This window comes from Zosterops lateralis (genome assembly GCF_965231275.1).
Source record: "Zosterops lateralis genome assembly, chromosome: 4".
Lineage (NCBI taxonomy): Eukaryota > Metazoa > Chordata > Aves > Passeriformes > Zosteropidae > Zosterops > Zosterops lateralis.
Genome location: NC_139765.1, coordinates 6,486,820 through 6,508,736, shown reverse-complemented (window position 1 = coordinate 6,508,736; position 21,917 = coordinate 6,486,820). Strand labels below are relative to the sequence as shown.

General features: G+C 40.9%; 1 protein-coding gene across 5 annotated transcripts in view; it reads left to right on the top strand.

Moving 5' to 3' along the window:
* Positions 1-4,387: 4,387 nt before the first annotated feature.
* Positions 4,388-21,917, top strand: part of PPARA (peroxisome proliferator activated receptor alpha) — a 28,927-nt gene continuing 11,397 nt past the window's right edge. For 2 of the 5 annotated variants that reach the window (XM_083859764.1, XM_083859760.1), the window contains exons 1-3: positions 4,443-4,547; positions 6,935-7,057; positions 20,847-21,091. In XM_083859764.1, the coding sequence (XP_083715890.1) occupies positions 20,884-21,091 (208 nt within the window). In that variant the 5' untranslated portion in view covers positions 4,443-4,547; positions 6,935-7,057; positions 20,847-20,883. Of the gene's footprint in view, positions 4,548-6,934; positions 7,058-18,596; positions 18,821-19,610; positions 19,740-20,846; positions 21,092-21,917 lie in introns of those variants that run through there. The other 3 variants (XM_083859761.1, XM_083859762.1, XM_083859763.1) reach the window with 3 other exon arrangements.

Below are 21,917 nucleotides of genomic sequence, written 5' to 3'. Positions count from 1 at the left end.
TAATCATGCAGTGAAAACCCATAGTGACAATAAGAGCACCAGCAAAAAGAGTAATAAGAGGAATTCTACTCATTTTGGCTTAAGAAGAGTTAATAAATTTAAAGCACCATGATCTTACATGCAGCTGTTCTGAAGTCTTTTTGACACAGAAAGAGATGTGTGAATACCTGCAATGATTGATCTTGATGCTCTGACAAGTAATGAATTGTTTCCGTAAGTGAAGAGTAATGAGCAAAGTAACTTTCAAACACAAAAAGAAATTATCTGAATGACCAAGGCCATACCTTAAATAGATGGAGTGGCGTAGTAAACTTCTCTAACAGAAATTAAATGTATGTAACACTTTCATTGCTTATTTTGTTGGAAAATATAATCTCATTTTAGATTTTATAAAAAATTGGATGTCTGAATAGTTTTGTGGAACATTAGGCTTGTGTAAACCTGTAAGTTGCATCCTGCTTCCACCCAAAACCTGTCATAGTAAAATGAGGCAGATGAGCCTCATGTGACTTATCTAAATGTTTTCATTTATCACCTTTAGCCTTAGAGCTTTGCTCTAATCCAGGAGAGAGACATGCATCTAAAAACAACCAGCCCTCAAATCCAGCCTGACCTAAAACCAACAGCAAAGCAAAGCAGCACAGATATTTCTGTACCCAGGCTGCTATGCTGAGAGAGAGCTTCATAAGGAAAACTCAGGGTGACTACATCTCACTGGTCTCTGTTTCACCAGTTTTCTTGGCTGTTGTTTGGGGTTTTATAAGGGGTTTGATTTAATGAGAGAAAAGTGTGCTTTTAACAATAGTTTGCATACTGTATATTAAATAAAACAGATATAATCCTCTCCTGTTCATTATCATATGGGACTTTTGGCTTCAACATATTTTTACCAGGCACAAAGGGGCAGGATCCAGCATGCACAAAGTTATACAGAAAAAGATTTAAATTACACTCTAGAAAGTTTTCTAGACTTCTGCTAGTGACCTCTGCTCATCAAACTTGTTCCTTTGTGATTGTCCAGCCTCTTCTATTCTTTTAATAAGGATGATGCAAAGATTAATTCAATGAATTTTCCATTAGTGCGTGTTAGTTCTGTAAGGCTTCAGTAGGCACTCAAAGAGAAACAGAACCCTATGTATGCTATTTCAGCTGATAAAGTGCTGGCTATGATACCAGGTCTCTGCAGCTCCCACTTCAAATAAATACTCAAATGGGAAAGGCTCTACGGCTCTATCGACTTTGTAGGGGAAGTATTCCACGATGACCCAGCAAAAAACAAGGCCCATTGTCTGTTAAAATCTCTATCATCAAATCAGCAAGAGAAACCACAGCAAATATTTGAGTGCAGGGTCAGCCCACTTCCTGCATTCTACCCGTAGTTGGAGGAGGTGGCGAAGGTGCTGCCAATTTTTCCTGGTATGGTCTGTCCTCCCAGACTTCTGAATGAGTCTGTGCTGGCTTGGAGCTACTCATCTGCTCCCACAGAATTGTTATGAGAGACTCCGTATCTGGCCTTTAAATAAATGAAAAGGCATTTCTCTTTTGCAAATGAAAATGTTTTGTGATAGAAATGCTGTGCATGGCTGTGCAGGTCTCTGACAAAGCCAGCTGGCTACTGGAAAGATGGAAAATCCACAACTGCACAAATCTGGCTGCTTCTTCCACAACTGTTGAGCTGTTAGGCAATTGCAATAAGGTTATTGCATATTAATAGAATAAAACAGTCATTGAAGGTTATTCCAGCTAAAAACTTAGTAAGTAATCTAACTTCTGATTTCTAAAAGCTTGCACAATCAAATAGCTAATGGATTTTTATATTTAATATGTGATTAAGATTTGAACTGCGATACAAATTTACACAATCCAGTCAGTAATCTACACTTTAAAAGCTCTTTCAGTACAAAAGGAATTACTACAATCTCCTGTGCAAATATTTTATTCATGTAATAGATTCTCTTCCTTTACCACTCTCTGCAACACCAGTCATTTTTGTGGACAAAATGTTTCCAAGTTCTTCGGAAAAATCACTTCCAGAACCAGGGTTAAGAGAGCTCTCCTCCATGCCTGGAGTAACACAGCTCTCCTCGCTGCAGATGGAGATTGCTACATGTCTGGTGTGGGCTGAGGAGCCCACAGCTCATAAACAGGAAACAACCCACAACTCATTTTGAATTCCAATAAATATTTTGTGTTTTTACTGCCTTTGGGACAGCGCCTGTGCATGAGTCAGGACAAGATGAGGTGTGGATAAAAAGCTGAGTCAGCCTGGCACGCCTCACACTGGCAACAGTGGTGAATCCCTGAAAATGTGCACATTCCCCAGGCAAAAGCCTGCATCCATTCCAACGTCTTACTCTAGAAAATTGTACTGCAGCACTTGCACCATGTCACCTCACCTGTGGGGAAATATGCAGGTGTTAAAACTGGGAATTAACCCGCTAAATCAACTGATCCTTTTGGCGTTGGGTGTTGGCCCAGCTTGGGACAGATCATGGAGCAGCTCTGGTGGTTGAGAAGTTGAACTGTGACCAGAAGCAGTTTGAAACATTCTGAAAAGGCTTTAAATCTATATAAGGCCTTTAGTTAGCTTCTGTTTTCCATGGTCAATATTGCCTTTTGCTGGCTGGTCCTGAGCCATGCCTATGGGGGCTTTTCAGCTTCTGCTGTTACTGTTGTTTCTGCACTGAGTGCTCTGGTGTCCAGGGCCATGTGCTAACCCCAAGTTTATGACGAATTCATGGAATTAAGTGTGGTACTCACTGTAGTATGGACCAAACCCCCAAAACAGTGCTCTCTTCCCTTTCTAGGCATCATTTAACATCCCATTGGAAACATCTGAAGTGAGCCTTGTTTTATCATTCCCATATTGTGCCATTGACTACTCAGCTCACTAATTAAGTCGAGTTCCTGATTAAATTTTGGGTTGGTTTGTTTGCTTGATTGGTTGGTTCATTGGTTGGTTGGGGTTTTTTTCTTCCCCACATGGAATGCAAACGTGAAGGCAAACACGCATTTATATGATTTTGAGAAGTGTTTAGTAGAGCGATGGCTGGGCTCAAACGCGGCCCCTCCGTGCCGGCCCTCAGGGAGCTTTATGCGAACAAACGTCCCGGGGTCTCAGGCTTGACCCCCTCAGCCCCGTGTCCCTGTAAAAATGCAGGACACGGAGGCACCCGAGGTCGGCGGGTTGTGAGAGGAGTGAGAGATGCGAGAGCAGTGAGCGGTGTGAAGTGTGTGAAGGAGTGAGGGCAGTGAGGGGACTGGGAGCAGTTGGAAGGGTGTGAGGGGTGTGAAGGCAGTGAATGGAGTGAGGGCAGTAAGGAGTGTGAGGGCAGCGAACCAAGTGAAGGAAATGAAGAGCGTGAGTGCAACAAGGGGTGTGAGAACAGTGAGGATTGTGAGGGTTGTGAGGACAGTGAGGGCAATGAAGAGTGTGAGGGCAGTGAGGGGTGTGAGGACAGTGAAGGCAGTGAGGGGTGTGAGTGCAGTGAAGGGTGTGAGGGGTGAGGGTTGTGAGGGTTGTGAGGGGTGTGAGGGGTGTGAGGGCAGTGAGGGATGGGAGGGCAGTGAGGAGTGTGAAGGTTCTGAGGACAGTGAGGGGTGTGAGGACAGTGAGAGATGTGAGGTGAATGAGGGCAGCGAGGGGTGTGAGGGCAGTGAGGGTTGGGAGGGCAGTGAGGACAGTGAAGGATGTGAGGGCAATGAGGGGTGTGAGGAATGTGAGGACAGTGAAGGATGTGAGGGCAATGAGGGGTGTGAGGGCAATGAGGGGTGTGAGGACAGTGAGGAGTGTGAGGGGTATGAGGGTTGTGAGGGCAGTAAGGGGTGTGAGGGCAGTGAGGGGTGTGAGGGGTGTGAGGGCAGTGAGGGGTGTGAGGGGTGTGAGGGCAATGAGGGGTGTGAGGGGTGTGAGGGGTGTGAGGGGTATGAGGGTTGTGAGGACACTGAGGGGTGTGAGGGGTGTGAGGACATTGAAGGCAGTGAGGGATATGAGGACAGTGAGGGGTGTGAGCGGAGCGGGGCCGCCCCCGCCCCGCCAATGGCGCGCGGCGGCGGCGGGAGGTGTGTGCCGACCTCACTTCCGGGACCTGTCACCGGCCGCTCCCGCCCCGCTCCCGTTCCCGTTCCCTTCCCGCTCCTTCTCCGCTCCCCCTCCTTCCCCGCCGCCAGCCGGGGACGCAGCTCGGCCCGGCCCGGCCCTGCCCTGCGCGGCCCGCGACAGCGATGCACGGTACTGCCTGTGGGGCGCCCCCCGCCCGCGCCGCGCCGTGTCTCGGCAGGAGGCGGGAGCGCCCGCCCGGGCTTGGGTGACGCCCCCGCCTGGCGAACGCGGCGGCGGCGGCTTTGCTAATGACCTGTCCTTTCTTCTCCTCCCCTCCCTTGCTATTCGCTATTACTTATTTCTCCGTGCCCGCGGTGTGAAGCCCTCGGCGGAGCGGCGGCGGACGGCGGGACGAGGTAGCCGGCCCGGGGAGATGCTGTAGCGGCTCCCGCTGCGGGAACGGGGCCCAGGGGCTGCGGGACGGGCTGAGCCAGCCCGGGTGCAGGTAAAGAGCCACCGGGGAAACCCCAGGGGAGATGGATTTCGGGGCGCTGGAGGAGGGGGAAATGTCCTGTCACAGGAGGGGCTGGTTGGCTGCTGTCATGTCTCCTAAATGGAACATCTGGATTGTCCTTAACCTGGGATGAACTCGGGCACTAGGTAGAAAGTGTGTGCCTGCAGGATCCCGCTGGTGGCTGGGCTCAGGCAGGTTGTGCTGTTCCCGGTCGGCTGGGCAGAGGAGGGTCCTCTGTCCTGGGGGAGAGCAGATCACTGGAAACGCCTCCGGGGTTGTTTTGTGATTTGCCGAATTCTTGGTTCTCCCCGTGGGGCTGGATACTTGCTTTTCAAAAAGCATTCCAGAAGTAACAATGGAAAGGAGTGCGAAAAGGTGTTGCCTTGTATTCGTGTTAAGATTGGCCCAGTCTCACTCACTCAGTGACGCGGGGAGCTGTTCCTCAGCTCTCTGATGGAAGTAGTGTGAGCACAGGATTCGTCACACGGGATTATCTGCCATGATAATGTTTGGCACTTTTGGCGTTGGGTGTCTTAGTAGTACTGCACTCATAAAGGTGTTGCATAAGTTCTGTTGTGAAGGAAAATCGTGGTCAAACTCCTTGTGTTACAGAACATGCACAGACTTTCTCATCGGCGTCTGGCACTGCTCACCTTTTAAAATTTGCTTTGCAGGCAGCAAAACGGATCAGCTGTAAAAAAAAAAAAAAAAAAAAAAAAAAAAAAGTGTTTCCTTTGTAAATCCTGAATCACGGACTCAGCACTGAGGCTGCTACCTGGTCTCGTGCTGGAAGTGAGGCAGTCGTGGTTCATGTGATGTGGTCACACGTCTGCTGAACCTAAACCAGTGTCACAACCTTGGCTGGCAGGAGCTCCCCAGCCGCCCTCGGCTCCTGGTGACTTGGAGTGGCAACTTTGGGAATGTCAAGGAATACAATGTAGGGTGTTGGAAGGATGAGAGTGTGCAGAGCTTATCAGAGGATTGTGGAACTCCACAGACAGCATGCTCGCTGTCTTTTCCCATGTTTGGAAGGAACTCTTAGCATGGTCCAAAAAAAACATTCTTATCAAGCTGTTGCTGCTTTATATTGACTGTCATCCTCTGCAGTCAGGTGCATGGGGAGTTTGGGCTGCCCATTGGAAACACCTTGTGGGTTTGTCACTTGCTTTTTCAGCAGTTCTTCAGTGTCCTCATTTTCTGTTAACACTGTTATGTCTTCATGAAGGGTATCATGGATTTTAAACCATGCAGAGAGGGTTACACTGCAGTTGTGATTTTGTGTTGCTATTCTTTTAATATTTCATGTGTGGAGTGTTACATAAGGGACAATAATGTCCTACAGGAGAGTAGGATATATGGCCTAAGATACTAATTTTGTTTAAGAAATGGATTGTAATGCTCACTGTTGTCCCAAAGTGGGCAAGGAAACATAATTTTTCTTATTATTTTTTCAGAAGCAGCTTGTACTTCAGAATTGCAAACAGTTCTATTCTTGTCTTGTCTGTAGCCTTCCTGATGAGATTTTGGTTCTGAGCTCTCCTTCTATTGCAAATGTCATATTTTTGCTTTCCTGATGAGATTTGGGTTTTGACCTCTCTTTCTATTGCACATGTCATATTTTTGCCAGGAGCAAAAAAAGAGAACACCATCCTTGTCTTGGAAAATAAATGAAGTTGAATTTATATTTATTAAATGTACAAGCACATTTTCTTACATCATTTTGGAATTTAAACTTTTTTTTTTTTTTTTTACATCCACTTTCTCAAGATCTCTTTGAATCTTTAATTTGTTTGGTATTTTTTTAGCTATGTGTCCTTTTCTTTATGTAGGTTTTATAAAACATATAAAAACACAATCTTTACCTTTGGAATGTAAATCCTCAAAATAAAGCTCAAAGTTGCAAAGACATCTCATGGGGCTGTGTGTGCACCTTGGAAATCATAACTACTCTAAATGTGTCCACAGAAAGACTTGGACATTTGTGAGAATGCTCTTTAGGAGTAAAAGTATTTTACTCTATAACAGATAATTGAAATAGCACAGGGCTGTCACTATAGTGGTTCTCAGTTGAGTGGTTTTGAATCCTTTAAGTATGAAGGAGAAAAGATCAGAATTATATTGGGATATACCAGTTGTATTCCCTGGTTAGCTAGATGTCAGTGTGGCCCTGCTGTAAAACTAGGGACATATTAAAAAACTCAGTCATTTAAAAAATAATTTTAGCCCAAGTGAAATGAAAGCTTTTTTTTTTTTTTTTTTAAGAAGAAGAAGAAGCATAAAGAATTATTTTTCTTAAGTTATATTACATCATAGCTATGTAAAATCTATATAATAAGCCCTGGGAAATGTTGTTGACTCTTAATTTTTATTTTTTTAAGAATGTCAGTGGCTTTTTATTGATGAAGAACTGCTTGTTATCACCAATCTGCACATGAAATGGAAGGGGAAGAGATTCTGGAAAACAGCTTGTGTTTCAGCCTTGCAAGATGCTGCATGAAGGGGTGAGTACATACATGGGCTGGGCATAAAATCTCTGTAAAGAGTGATTAATGTATAGTCAAATGACAAGGAAAGAAATCTGTGCATGTAGTGCCAATCAATAACTGATAAACTGAAAAGAGTTGCACAATCAGGAGAACAAAGTAGAACTTCCTTATATTCTGATATCTACTGCTGTCTTAGGTGCTAGTCAGTAGAATTCTGAATTCTTAATATTTTAGAAGTAGAGTGCTCAGCATTTCAAAGGGCCAGGTCTGTTAAATTAAATATTGAATGACTTTTTATGAGGTGGAAGGCTGAATTTTTCACTGAAGTAAAAAGGCTGGTAAGGTTAGGCTCTTAATCATCACTATCCTCAAAATAAAACTAGAATCTCTCAAAGAGTGTGATATTTGCCATGTTTTAAAGATACTCAAGTGATATGAGGAGACTGTTGTGTGCCCAGATTGCATGTGGCATGGAGATGTTGCCAAATCTGACTCCACTTCCTCATACCACTTCTCATAGTTTCTGCTTATGAAACAATATTTATTTATAAGTGCATTGCATGTGTCTTTAAATATCTAAGAAGTGTAATTTCTGTGTCCAGTGAAGGACTTCTCGTGCACAGATTAATATCAATTATAAACCACAAATCACTGGCACTCTAATCCTGGCTGGGGCTTGAGTTGGTACATGACTGGTTTGTGTGGGTCTTTGCTAAGCCTTAAAATGTGTATGGTGTTAAATTTTTTTATACTTTGGAAAGATGCAAACTACCAAAGAGGCATGGTTTGTGGTGGTGCTGTATTCATCTAGATTTATTATTTTAAGTCCAAGTTGTCTCATGCCTGTGGAGACACAAAGAGTAGGAGAGATTGGCAAACATTTGACAAATTACTTGTCCCTTTCTAAAAATGCTGATATCCTGTCATGATTTTTTAAAGACATATAAGCTGAGAAATTTATTCACTAAATCTTTCCAAAGAGTAAAAGAAACTTGTTCCAAAATGTGTCTGCCTTGAGGAACTCAGAGCAGTGAGCTGAAGTTGTACTGGAGTTTTACAGCTCTTTGGCATTTGTTTCCAGGCAGATGAAATACATGTGAAAGCAAGTTAGTCCAATATTTTCATACTTCATATTTCTGTATCTCATTAGTTTGTTTTCATTTTGTTGAGAAGGATGTAGAAGGAAAGCAGAGCTGCTGTTTGGTGTGCTGGTTGAGCAAATCCTTACTCATTTGTGAGTGTGTAACATCCTGGAGCTGAGAGAACTTACCGTGGTGAATGGTTTAGAGTTTGATGTATTTTAAATGGAAAAATAATATCACAATAATTTAATATTATTTACATTAGCAACAACAACAAAAAAAATCATTAAAATGGAGCATTTGAAACTATGCTACAGCCTGTGATTAAGATTTAGAGGCAACTCTTACTGTTTTGTTGTGTATAACCATGCATCCAGCACTGTTATGCTAAGTTCTGTTACCTGAATATAGGCCTGTATTGCCATTCTTTGTTTTGTTTTGTTACACAAATAAGTGCCCCATGCCTGTTTTGTTTCAAAAATTACTTAAGGGAAATGATTGATATAACAAATCACAGAACAAACGCTGAACATGAATGTTCAGAAAGCAAGAACAACTCATGTCTTATTTACAAACCCTTATTTGAAAGTGAAGACTTGAATTACTGAGGATGTTTGCTAACCTGCTGTTAGTGTTACTGCTGCCAGGAAAAATGTTACAAAGTACCTGACACTGGAGTCACGGGGCAGGCTCCCATTAAACAAAACCAAACAAAACCAAGGCAAACTCTCTGGCATCTTTATTCAACAAGCATGGAAAACGTTCCCTGGAGTAGTAAGGCTGCAGAATATACTGTGAAACCAACTGGATCTGTGGAGGAGGAGGAGGAGAGGGGAGAAGGTGGGTGTTGTGTCAGGAGATTCTCTGTGGGTGTTGTGCTTTGGAGACTCTTGTTTATTAGTGCCTGGTGGCATTCTGTCCAACAGGGTGGAGGAATCCTCCAGTACAGCTGTCAATTAATTCACACACTCCAGTGTTAAAATACAATTAATTGCAGCCCACAGGTCATAGTGAGTATTGTTGGCTTGTTGGCAGTTTTCAGTGGAAGGTTACAAAACAGCTATATACATATATGTGTGTATTTATATAAAACAAGTGAAGTTTATATATTCTTGCCCAGCTCAGGCTAAAGGACATGTTTTTGTGCAGTTAAGGCGGTCAGTATGATCAAATCAGGCAGCAGCTTTAGTACCTGGGTAAGTGAGGGATGAGCAGCACAGGGCTGCTGCCTCTGAGCAAAGCAAAGCAGCTCTGTTCTCTGCTGGAGATGCACAGATGTAACTGTGCATAAACAGGCCAGTATTTCCAAACAGCTGTCAAATTTTCAAGCTAAATGTACATTCTGGGCATCTGATTTTCAGCATGCTGAGCTGCTGTCATTCTAACCAAATTTACAAGTTGTTGTATTTAAGTCCTGTAATAAATCCTGCAGAAATGTAATAGTGATTATCCCCTATAGTGATTATAATAGTGATTATCCCCTGAGAGCATAGAATTGTTCTGTTTGCAGCTATCATTCATTTTATTTCCCTTTTACGTGGCGAGGGGTGTGTGTATGAATGAAGACATAAATGCAGAAAACAATGGGATGTCCTCTGTCAGTGGCTCCTGACAGCCCTGCAAATACGGGCTAGAGCAAGAAGTGTGGCTACACAGCATGGCTGGATCTATTCTAGGCTCCTTCTTTCCTCCTTCCATCCACACTCTTCTATCTGTCCCGTTTGCTGCCCCTCAAAGGGTCAGTTCAGCTCTCTATATCTGTCTGTGGTTTTCCTGTGTTACACTTCTAGCGGATTCAGCGAAGGGGATTGTTTCACCGAGGCTGCCTGTGCGTACCCTGGGGAATAGAAGTGGCCAGGGACTGTTCCCGGGAGCTGGCTCGGAGCGTGGGGATGGCAGGGATGCAGAGCAGCGCGCAGTGCCCGGGGCTGGGCGCTCTGCTGGGAGCTCGCCAAGCTGCTGCGGTGTCGGGGAGGCTCCGGAGCAGCTCCGGCCCCGGGGTCACTCACGGTGCCAGGGGCGGGATCCAGCAGCGCCAGGGCCGGAGCAGCGGCTGGAAGGGCAGAGAGAGGGAAAGTGCGGGGCCGGCAGTGCCGGGGAGACACTGAAGGGGGTATCCTTTTGATGTGAAGGAGTTACTACGTTGCTTGAGCTGACTTGTCTAGGTACCCTGAAGGTAACTAACTTTATTTTGCAACCAGTGCCTCAGCTGTGCTCTGGAGAGGGACTGTGTGCTATGTCCCCATAACTGCCCTTTCAAAGTCTGATTCAAGCCAGCTGAAATGCCTTAAAAAGTGAAGTAAAACTGGAATATGAAAGTATATACATGACTTTTTTAAGAAGTTTTCTTTTCCTGGCCGTTTCATTGGACTCACATTCTTCCTCCACCTTTCTACAGCTCAGATGCTTCCTTGGTTAGGAGTGGGATGGCAGATGTACAGCAGTGCTGGTGTTGCTGTTAAACTGGGCACCAGATACCCTTCACGTCATAAAGGATGAGCAGGGAAAATAATTGGTTATAGTTTGCCACTTTTCGATCAGTCAGGAGTGTGAGGCTTGTGATCTGTACACTGTAGTGAGTGACCTGATTTAGAGCTGTGAAGTCATGTGTCCCAAGTATATCCTCTATCTGACACGTCAGGAGCTTGCAATTACAAGTACTTGATGTCCATTTGCCAAAAAATGTAGATTAATTGCATTCATGCCTGTTGCCAAGGCTCCTGTCAGTAACGCTAATTCAGTGTAAACTTTGTTTTTGTGTGATACATTTATCACAAAGAAAAACTTTTAAAGATAGGGATGTCTGAATTGTCAGAATAAAACTGAAGACTTTTTCCTTAACAAAAAAAAAAAAAAAAACCAAAACCAAAACCAACAAAAAATCCCCCAGTAACAAAAAGTGAAAGAATTTTGTTTAACATTCCACTCTGAGTTGTGGCATGACATTAAATTGAAGTTAGTTTATTTTTAGCAGGTTTCATTTGTTTATTGACTTAAACGTAATAGCTGAGCAACAAGAGCCTGTAAAAATACTTCTAAAGGAATAAGTAAAACATATAAAATAAGTAGCACAATAAAGAGTAAGTAAACTGCACAACTTCAGGTGCTGGTTACATAAGACATTGGATTTTTTTTTTTTTGTGCTGGTAGAAGACTATAAAAGCTGGCCCATTGGAATGACTCAATTTTCAAAAAGATACTTGCAAGGAGAAGGGGCCTAAATCTGTAATATTTTATCTGAAGGTCATTATTTTTTAAAGGATATAAATCTCTCTGTTAAGCTGGATTTAATTTATCAAATAAGTCATGTTATTATGTCTGGACAAGGGAATAAAGTTTATCAGTGAAATAAAGCCACTGAAAATACACAGTGGTGGTGTTCTCTGCTAAGAAGGCGAATTCAGGCTTCTTGAATCTCTTCCAGAAAGAGATGTAAATTCCACTGTAGCTTTTCAAACAGTGAATAATCATGGTCTGTTATGTTTGGTGATGAATCATGCAGATGGTGAGGGGTGCAGCTGTGCAGATGCTGGAGGAGCTGGAGATTGGAGACTGGAGGACTGAGGGGGTGAAGGAGGTGATTTGGGGATGGGTTGATATGGCTGATAGAGGAGAGGGATAAGAGAGCTGAAAGAATATTGAAAAGGACTGTAATCTGAGATTTGGGATAAGGGAGTGTGCTGGTGACTGAAAGGAGGTATTTTTAAGGAAGACACGTATTTTTTGTTGTTATTGATCTTGGAAGCAAAAAATGCAGTACCAGATACCAAAGCAACTGGACTTTTGTCCTGAGCCAGAACAATAAGGAAACCAAGCTAGAAGTTTAAGCTATAAATGAAAAGAGAAAACTAAGAGACTTCATGTCTCTTTTAAAGGAATACCGGTCTTAAGTAGAGGAGCTTTTGTTAGGAAAAGATACAGAAGCAAAGTTGGGGGGGGGTTTATTTCTATTTTTCTGAGCAGGACATGTAATGAGATCAAGGTGTCAAAATTTGGGAGTTTGTCAGATGGAGAAGTTGTATCTAAGTTGTCTAAAAATGGGGTTTTGCAAGGCCTAATCATTAAATGGCAGGTAAGACTCAAAACTTTTCACAATCTTAAATCAATGTGCTAAACACATCTTTCAAATTTTTGCATTAAGTAACTTTAATTTATGTTTTTCCTTTTTTCCTCTCCTTTTAGATTGAAAATCTTGTTCCAAAACAATAGCTCTTTATTCAGGAAGAACGTTGCCATTAAGATGTCTGCAAGAATTAGGGGGTAGTGCAGGCAAATGTCCAGATCAGTCTTGGGAAGAGAGTTTTGCCCCAAAACTGGGAGCAATTTTCAGGATTGTTTTCTCACCTCTTCTGGTCTAGTTACCTGTCAGGTGTTTGCAGTATGGTCTAATGTCCTGTGGCCTCAGCCCAATAATTCTGAACTTGAAAATCTTCTCAAATTAGAGAGAGCAGTAATGGCTGCAAAGGCATTCAAGTTCTGTCATTTTCATGGAAGTTGGTGACTGGGAAGAAGAAATGAAAGCACATGGACCCTGCTGAGGAAGCCGTGCAATATAAATTCATCAATTGTCTGTTCTGTTTTCCCTGTCAGTTTCCAGCCAGCACAGGAGGACAGGGGAGCTCAGGCTGAAGCAGCCACGGTGTGTTTGTGTTGCTTTTGGGGTGCCATGTGGGCATGGGGCAACAGTGAACACCTCTGTGAATGGTGCTTCTCAAATCTGGTACTGCCTCAGTGCTCCCAAGCTTTTATCTTGCTATTTAAACTCCCCAAATCATATACAGCTGCAAAAATTTCATTGCCAGTCAGTAAACTCAAAATTAATTGGCACCTGTCAAGTATAATACGTGGCCTTGAATGGGGTTGTATTCAATTAAGTATTTATGTCATAGGAACATAATAGGAATCCTTTGCTCCTCTCTTAAAGAATAAGCAAGGTTGAAATAATACAGGAAGATTAAATTTGCTCAGAAAATAAAAGATTAAGTAATTATTTCTTATCCTTCTTTTATGACAGATGTCAGTTAAGACAAGTATTTTTATTTATAACAAAGCAAGGATTCTAATTTCTAAAGAGTATATTACTGCTGTATGTTATAATATATATGATATATATGTATATATATAATGATATCATACTAAAGAATATGTTGTTATCGATAATATATACCACACATAAAGGTCTGCAGATAACAAAAGGGATTCCTATATCCTATCTTGTAAGAACACATTTTAAGTTATCTGTACTTACACATGATCCCTAAAGATTGTTGAAATACCATCAGTTTCAGAAAGTGCATCCAAGTGTTTGCTTGACCTTAAGTTACTGGAAATTGGCTTTTTCTTTTCATAAATATAGTATGTCTGAATTTTCCCATTTGTAAGGAAGAGTTATTAGACAGTTATGCTTATAAAAGTAATGTTTTATTATACAAAACACTCATATATGTTATGTTTTTGTGAGTTTATTTGATTTGGGGTTTTTTTATCCAGCATGTGAGCAAGTGGATCTTCTGAATGAGAGATTTATGTAGCAGCACCATCAATATGCCAAAAATCTTGCCTTGCACTGCATCTGTGTGTATTGGATTATAATTTTAATTGACAATTTCAGTTGCGCAGATGTCTTTAATTTGTTACCTTATGAAGTTTATTTTTACCATATGTAGTGAAAATGTCCTCTGCAGGAGACTTAGCAAGGGGCTTACATATTATTTACTTCAGGAATTGATTATATTGAAGATAATAATTTAGTCACCAGTCTAAAATGCAATTTCTATTTGCCGGTTACCCTCAGATATCTGTATCCTTCAACAAATGAGGTCTCTGTAGAATATCATAGTTAGAAAACTGTCTAGCAGGCGCTTTTCATAATCTGAGATGCAGTAATCACATGGATAAGGAAACAATTGCAGCATTCCAATTCAGTCTTAAGGATCTGGTTCCCAGTGAGCAGCATGTTGGGGCAAATGCGTGGGCTGTTTGTAAATGCTGTACATGTTGTAATCAGCTTTGACTTCACCACTCAAACTTATTTTACCTATTAATTAAAAAAAAATTTAAAAACCCCACCTGACAGTGGCTTAGGACATCTGATCTATGCCTGCAGTTCATAAGATGAAGTTTTTGTGGGATTTTTCATTTGTTCCTTTTTCTTAATTCTAGCCATACCATGCAACCAGATTTAGCCTCAATCTGAGCTCTGATCTCAGAAATTAAGGTGTACCTCACTGTTAATCAATTCATAATCTTTGCTTATATAATCAGCTCATCAGACATTTGTACAGTATTGCAAAACTTAGAAAAACCTGGCAACTTCCAAGTAAATGGGCAAGGAGTTTTTGGGACACACCAAATAAATGGGTGAGGAGTTTTTGGGACACAAGGAAAGTGAAATAACTTTACATTCATCAAGGGGGTAATAAAAATAAAGCAAACACTCAGATGACACATTAGTGTGAACGTGACCTTGGCTCTTGGATCAAATAGCAAATGTATGTCTTGTTTGTCTGAATGTGACCTCTCCTTGCTTCAAATATCAATCATAAATCAAACCCCAGCTTTTGATGTGCATGCAGCAGGAGCAGCCTCCTCAATGGTGCACAGAGATCTCAGTTTCTCAGCAGTTGTGGTCTCCACATGTCAGCGTTCAGCACGCACTCCCAGCATGTGTGTCAGCATGTTCTGTCAGCTTCATGCCCTGCCAGGTGTTGTCACAGGGGCTTTAGAATCTCTACAACTTTGAAGCACAAACTGTTGTGATTAGCACACTTAATCTTTTGAATCCTCCTCAAGCATGGAATAGTTTGACTGGAATATAGCAGTGACTGGAAGAGATACTGACATTGGAATGGATTGGATGAAGAGCAAAACCTGGGGATTCATTTGGGAGAGGAAAGGAAAAAGAGGGAGTGTGTTGCAAGTGCAAAGCTGTAAGTGTAACTGGAGTTGTAACTGTAATTGGAGTGGGGTTTTCATGAGAAACTGGTGAGCTGTGAGCAGTATTGGTGGAATTGTAGTGAACTTGAAAGGCAGCACATGACAGAGTACACAGACTACTCTATAACATAAGTGATTACTAAGATGTTGCCATGGCTTAGTTTCTTGCAGAAAAGAAATTCTTATTGTCCTTTTGAATCTCTTGTTAATAAAATATACTTTCTTCAGTGGTTATGCCACGAAAATACTGGATATTATAAGCTCCAATATGAATATTTGCTTTAAGTACATTAACAACTTATGTAATAAACTGACTAATCTTCCCTCATACTGTTTTACAGGCTGATTTTTTTAAAGCCATGTTAACAGTAGTATCTTGATTCCATAGATTAGGCTGGTAGTAAATTTGATTATAAAAATGGAAACAGACATCATTACAAACTGAGAGGTTTTTAGTCTTTCTGTGTATCTGGACTACAAAAGTTGAAGCAAGACAAAAGACTTTTTTAACACAAAATTTTTCACTTGAGTCTTTGGCTGTGCTTGCTTGGGTTTGGTACCATCTAAATTTCAGACTGGAGTATAATGTAGTTTAAAAAAACACCTAGGAACTCAAAATATGGAAAGCAACCAACAAAAGAAAAATCCTCAAAGTCCCACAAACAAACAAAAACCCAAAGCAACAAAGACCCCTCCAAAAACACTTACTGAAGAAAATAGTAAATTGAAGGAAAACATTATAGGTTTTTCAATAACCCTAATTGTAGTATAATACAGTTTTTTAATTTATATTACTCTTGACTTATACTGAAGTTCTGAGTAGACAGTTCTTTAAAGGATTCAGCAGACACAGATTTAAAAGCGATTTGAAAGCTTTACTTTGTCATACAGCTATTTCTGACTTCAGTTTCAGTTCAACATTCACTAGACAGAAAATCAAATCTTCCTATTCCCAGTTACAGGAGCCTCCAAAGCATTTACTTTTTGGGTATGAAAACTCACATTTAGCAGAGAAAAAAACAAACCCAACAACTAAAAAATCTCAGTCATGTTGGCATTCTAGGCAGACTTGAACGTCTTTGAGCTTGAAGGCAGTTCAAACAACACCTCTATCTCCTCTCTTTACAATATGGGATTTTCCTTTTATCAGAAGGGCCTTGATGCAAATTTGAGTAATGCCATGTTTGATACATCCATTTATGTGGAAGAAAGCAAGCACGATTGCAGATAGGTGTAAACTTGAGGTGATAGACCTGTAAGTCTTGTCTTTGGAGCCTGGAGGCAAAGGTTGCAAAACCTTCCTGTCCCTGTGCTGATGAAACCAAATCTGGCTGGCGTTGTCAAAGGGATTGCAGGGGCTCCTTTAAACACAGCCTTCAGATCTTACTGCACCCATACCCAGGAGCTGTGGTCTTTCATTACCTCTGGTACAGACTGACTAGTCTGATGGTGTGGATGGAACATGGTGAAATCTATTTTCTGGTCTAACATGAAGTCAGTGTAAATATAAAGTGTTCTGACTGGAGCTCCTAGTTACCAGGGGCTTCTTGAATTTAAAATTCTCCATTAGAAAGCCACTTGATGCTAGGATGTTGTTTTATTCTTTACAAGCAGCTGAAGTCTTTCTTTGAGCTAAATTCAACTCTCAGCTCGAGTTTCCAACATTGGAACTTTAATTTCATTTTTGTTATTTATCTATTTATTTATTTATTTATTTCAGCACGTTATGTCAACTCAGAGTAAATGCCTGTATGTTCATTTACTGGATTTCAGTGGCAGTTTTACTGCTGGAAGTTGGGCATTTATGGCATGTGCACATAGCAGCCTGCATGAGAGTTCCATGGCCCTGCCAAAAGATGGTAATACCCCTTAACCTAAGAGAGGTGCTGTGTGATCTGTAAAGCAGTTTTCACCTCTCACAGGAGACCAAAGAACCTTTGGCTTCTTCACTTCAGGCAGTGCAAGTGCCTGGTTTGCAGACCCAGCCTGTCCACACAGTCACTGGATTCTGCAGAGGAGATTCAGGCTGCATTTGCAGTTATATACATGTATCCCTCTTCCCAGCTCCCTGTTTGTGCCCTCTCCATTGAGCCAGCACTAGTATTTGTGAGGCTTTGCAGTGAACTGCATCAGGGAAGTGGTTGGATTGAAAAGTACCATGTGTTTGGTGTGTAATCATGGCCTCGAAGATCAGTCATGGCTCTGGAAATTCCACTGAGCTCCACTCAACCCAAACATGTTAAGTGAGCTGTTTGACGTTAGGTGAGATGAATTACCTCTCTTATTTCTGTTTGCTGAAAATTACTTTCCTCATAGTATTTTCCTGCATTAGTAACTGCATCTGTTGTGTGAAAACTAGAAAGTATGATATTTGAAATAAATAGTTTTGTTATCTGCTGAATAGCTTTGTTGCTTTCCTGTTACTAGTTACTTCTTAAACAGTAATCTTGGCAAAACAAACAATTTTCCAAACTATTTAGTGTGTAATAAACACGTTACATAAGTGAAAGAAAGCATTGGAGGAAATTGTGGATATATAATCTTGAAGGTCTAGAAAGCAGCTGAATAGTTAAAAGCAGGAAGGTCATATTTATAAAAGGAGGGTTGAGTGGTCCTGTTCAGAGACTCTGATCTGTAATACACACTGGCCAATGCCATTTAAAATCCAGTGGGACAGAAAATTCTGGGTCCAAAGAAATACAACTTCCTAGTTCAGTAAGTTCTCCTTGAGTTTGGCTGAGTAATATAAAACAAGAAAACCCCATTCCTATGTTGTTTTTATCATTTTATCTGGGCTTAACCCCAGGAGGCAACAAAGCCCCACTTGCTCACTCCCCTGCCATGGGGCTGGGGAGAGAATTCAAATCAAGAATTTGAATTTTGCATAGAATTTTTCCTTATGTGACTTTGAAGATCCTGACTTTGCAGCTTTGCTGTCAATTTTCAAAATTAGGGGGTGTGAATTTTGATTTCTTTTAAAGGCAAGGATACCTATAAGTTGCTCATGGTATCTTGGAGTACAGCTGAGTAAAGGGAAAAAAGATGAAGTTTTTCTGGGTGGGTTTTTTTGGAGAGGGGGTGTGCAACTGGCAGTTTTGATGAAGGAGTGGCTTATGAAAATTTTTCATCATATGCATAGAAAATGTTCTCTGTCTTATTAACACTTAAAAAAATAATAATAATGCTAGTATGTAAGGTTACAAACTATGAAAACTGAATCAACTGTCACATGATAGAGGAGAAAATCTGCATCCTTTCCCAGATGGAAATCAGAGTGTCAAACTTTAGGTACCAAATCTTATTTTCCTTTCTTTTTTGTGTTGAATCATGATATTGGAAATATTCTGCAGCTTACATATTCAAAGATTTTCCTATCCAGTGAAGTTTTCTAAAAATATCTATTGCAATCACGAGTCTTACATGTGCTGTTTTCAGCCCCAGCATTCCCAAAATGACCTAGAGGTAATGATTGTTTCAACTTTAACCCTGGTATTTGCAAGCAAGCCCTTTACACGATCAATTTGTTTATGCAGTAAGATCAGACTTTGTTACTGCTTCCCAGAGACCTTTGCATCTCAGAGACCTCTTTCCTTACAGAGGTTATCCCTGGTGTGGCAAGTATTAAATGTGCCAGGGCTGGAGGTTTAGTATCCCTCCATCCCTTTCCAAAAATGAAGCAAGTAACTGATAGCTGCATGTTGAGGTATTTTTCTTTAATAATCTGACTGATTTCTTTGGGATCGATTTCAAGTTTTTATAGGTAAGTTACTCAGTGGGTATTCACAGTGAGGTGGTGGGGAAGGACCTTTTGTGAAAATAGATATATTTCAGAGACAACACGATGTAAGAAAGTAAAAACCTGTTTAAGCTTAAAATCATAATTACACTAAATGATGTCCTTATTTTTTTATGTTCTAATCTCTTGTCTTCAGTTTGTATGTGTTGGTACTTGGCAGTAGGAAAGAGGTTATGGAGACTAAAGTATTGTATGAGAAACTGGGAAAATCCTCTGCAGGTGTCTTTGTGGCACAGAATTTTTGTAAATACTTAGAAGACACAGATCTTTGAGTGGAATCATCATGCTGCACCTACTACATCTACTGTTGTAACATGTACAGGGCTTTTTGTAAAGCAAAATTCTCTCTGTGACTATTCAATTAACTTCATATTTATTACCCTTTTTTTTTTTAGAAGCTTTTTTTTTTGTTCAAGCAAGGATCAATGCATATTGTGTGAAACCTGCCAATGAAAGCATATGCATGTGTAAACATGCACAGAACACAGAGAAGCCAGAAGGCAGTTTGCTGCTTAAATACTAGACATTAAAGATTTTCTGTTCTTATAAGAAAATTAATTGTCAGTATTGCGAATATTAGTGTATTTTGACAGTCTTCAGAAATTGTTATGTCGTCGCCATGCTTGCCTAAGTACCAGTTAATCATTGACAAGAGCTCTAATGATTAAGCAGCTGTAATTTACTTGTAGTGTTTGAAAGTACAAAAGGGTATGTAATTTAATAGTTAAAACAAGAAGCACTCCATTTATGTTTCACTAGCTATTAGGTTGTTTTTACGGAAATTTAGCTGGAAAAGGGCTGCTGAATTTTACATATTGATCGTAAACGCTGAAGAGTGTCGTGCAGTTTGGGCGATACCAGGCAGCTGTTGCCATGTTCAGAGGTCAACTCTTGAGCTTCCCTGACAGATAATGCCTGTTGTGGTTGAGGGTAGACTTCAGTGTTTGCTTTATCTTATAAAAGTACATGTTGTGGATGAAGAAGTGGTATTTGGAGAGATGTATGTGATTCACTAGGGAACACTGGGCACCAACCCAGCTATCCCGGGACTGAGTGTCTGCAGAGGAATACAGTGTTTCTGTGCAGTTTAGCCCAGGAGAACTTCATGGAGAGCACACTGGAGGAGCAGTGCCAATCATGTGCTCTGCCATTCCATCTCCTTTCTGCTGATGTCTCCTTAGGGAGACAAATTTTGTAGTCTCCTTTGGGTTGCTGGAGGATTCTCTATACTTTTCCCCCATCACAAAATAGATACATCACACAGATAAGAATTTATTTTCACAAATTGCATACAAGGAATTTCTCATTTCTGAGTCTGAGTATGTTCTGATTCTGTCAGGGATGTGGGGAGATAACTAAGAGCAAACAGCACAGTTATTTCCAGGTGTTCCTGGGTTTATCCATGCTGTGTGTCCAGCAGCACAGTTGGTACAGTAACCTCCCTGTTGTCTGTAACTGGTGTTGGAAATCATGGATAAATTCCCATACTTAGTCTCCTACATATTCCTGCTTGCTGCACTACATGACATACAAAATTATTTTCCTTTTTTAGTTAAAACGATTCTGTTTCAAAAAAAATGGGCAAATAGATCTGTACTAATGGTCTTTGTAGAAGGAGATGGCAAGTTAGTAATAGTGACAGCATCTCCTTTATTTTTCCTGCTGAAGAAGAGTGAGTAGAATATTGATGTTTGTTATAAGTTTTGATGAGAAGTGTGTAATGCCTTCTGTAGAAACATTTTTCTCAGCAATGGAGAGAAAACAACAATCTACAGATTGATCTTGTCATAACTTTCACTCATCTTGAAGTCTTTTGGGGAATTTTCCCCACCCTGTGCTTGTGATGATTCATGTTGCATAAAGCTTCCAGAGCAATAGAATGTTGTATAATATTTCACCTTTTTACTAGAAATCCTGTATTCACTGTGCTGCAACTGGTTCAAATATTTTTTTTAAATATCTGATTTTTTCTTAATTATTCTTTCACCAGTAAAAAGAAGTTTAAGTGACTGCTCTACTTGATCAAAATGGTGGACACTGAAAACCAGCTCTATCCCCTCACTCCCTTGGAGGAGGAGGATATAGACAGCCCTTTATCTGGAGAGTTCCTACAAGATATGGAGAACATTCAAGACCTGTCCCAGTCTCTAGGTGATGATAGTTCTGGAGCTTTAAGTTTAACAGAATTCCAATCACTGGGAAATGGTCCAGGATCTGATGGATCGGTTATAACAGGTAAGAGAGTTTAGTTTAACATAAAACTTTCTTATATAAATAAGAATGGTAGAAATTGATAACTACTTTAATGCAATAATTATTGTTCTTGATGAAATGACACTAGAAATACGTAAGCTGATTATGGCATGGTTTTAAAATACTAAAGGCTGAAGTGAATATGTTAGACAAATGTCACTGAAGAATGGCTGAACATAAAGTAAAGCCTGTGATCCCTATTTCACCTCGGAATAATAGAACTGAGGCAGCTGAAATGAGCAGTGTGGGTTTGAAGGGAATGGGGAGAGATGCCTCCTGGCACTATTGACTGAAGGAACGTTTCTAGAAGTATGACTTTGTTCCCTTTTGGTTGCAGACCTTCTCATCAGAGAGATGCCTTGTACAGGAAAAGCTTTATGCATGTGTGTATTTGTTTATAACGTGGTCCTTCAGAGGCAGGAGGCTTTACCATTATTTGAGTGTAGGTGTGTACAAGGCCTACAATAATTTAGATCAGCTTCTACTGTCACCTTCTCATGGAGTATTTATTCAGTGCTCATTTCAAAACACACTGGTTTTGTGGTTAGAGAACATGCAAAATGTAAACTTGCAAGGCTCAAGTTCCATAAGGCAAGTAAAACGAAATCACACTTTCAAAAAATCCTGGGGTTTAGGCTGTTCTTGATGACTCTGATGCCTGTGGGCTTTGGCAGCACTGGCAATGGAGACTCTGAGTCCTGTGCCAAGGTTTTTTCCAACATAATACTTGCTGACCTACATTCATGAGTGTTTCTTAATCTGTCTGTTAAAATAACACACCCATTAATTTGCTGAAGTCTTGTGGTGC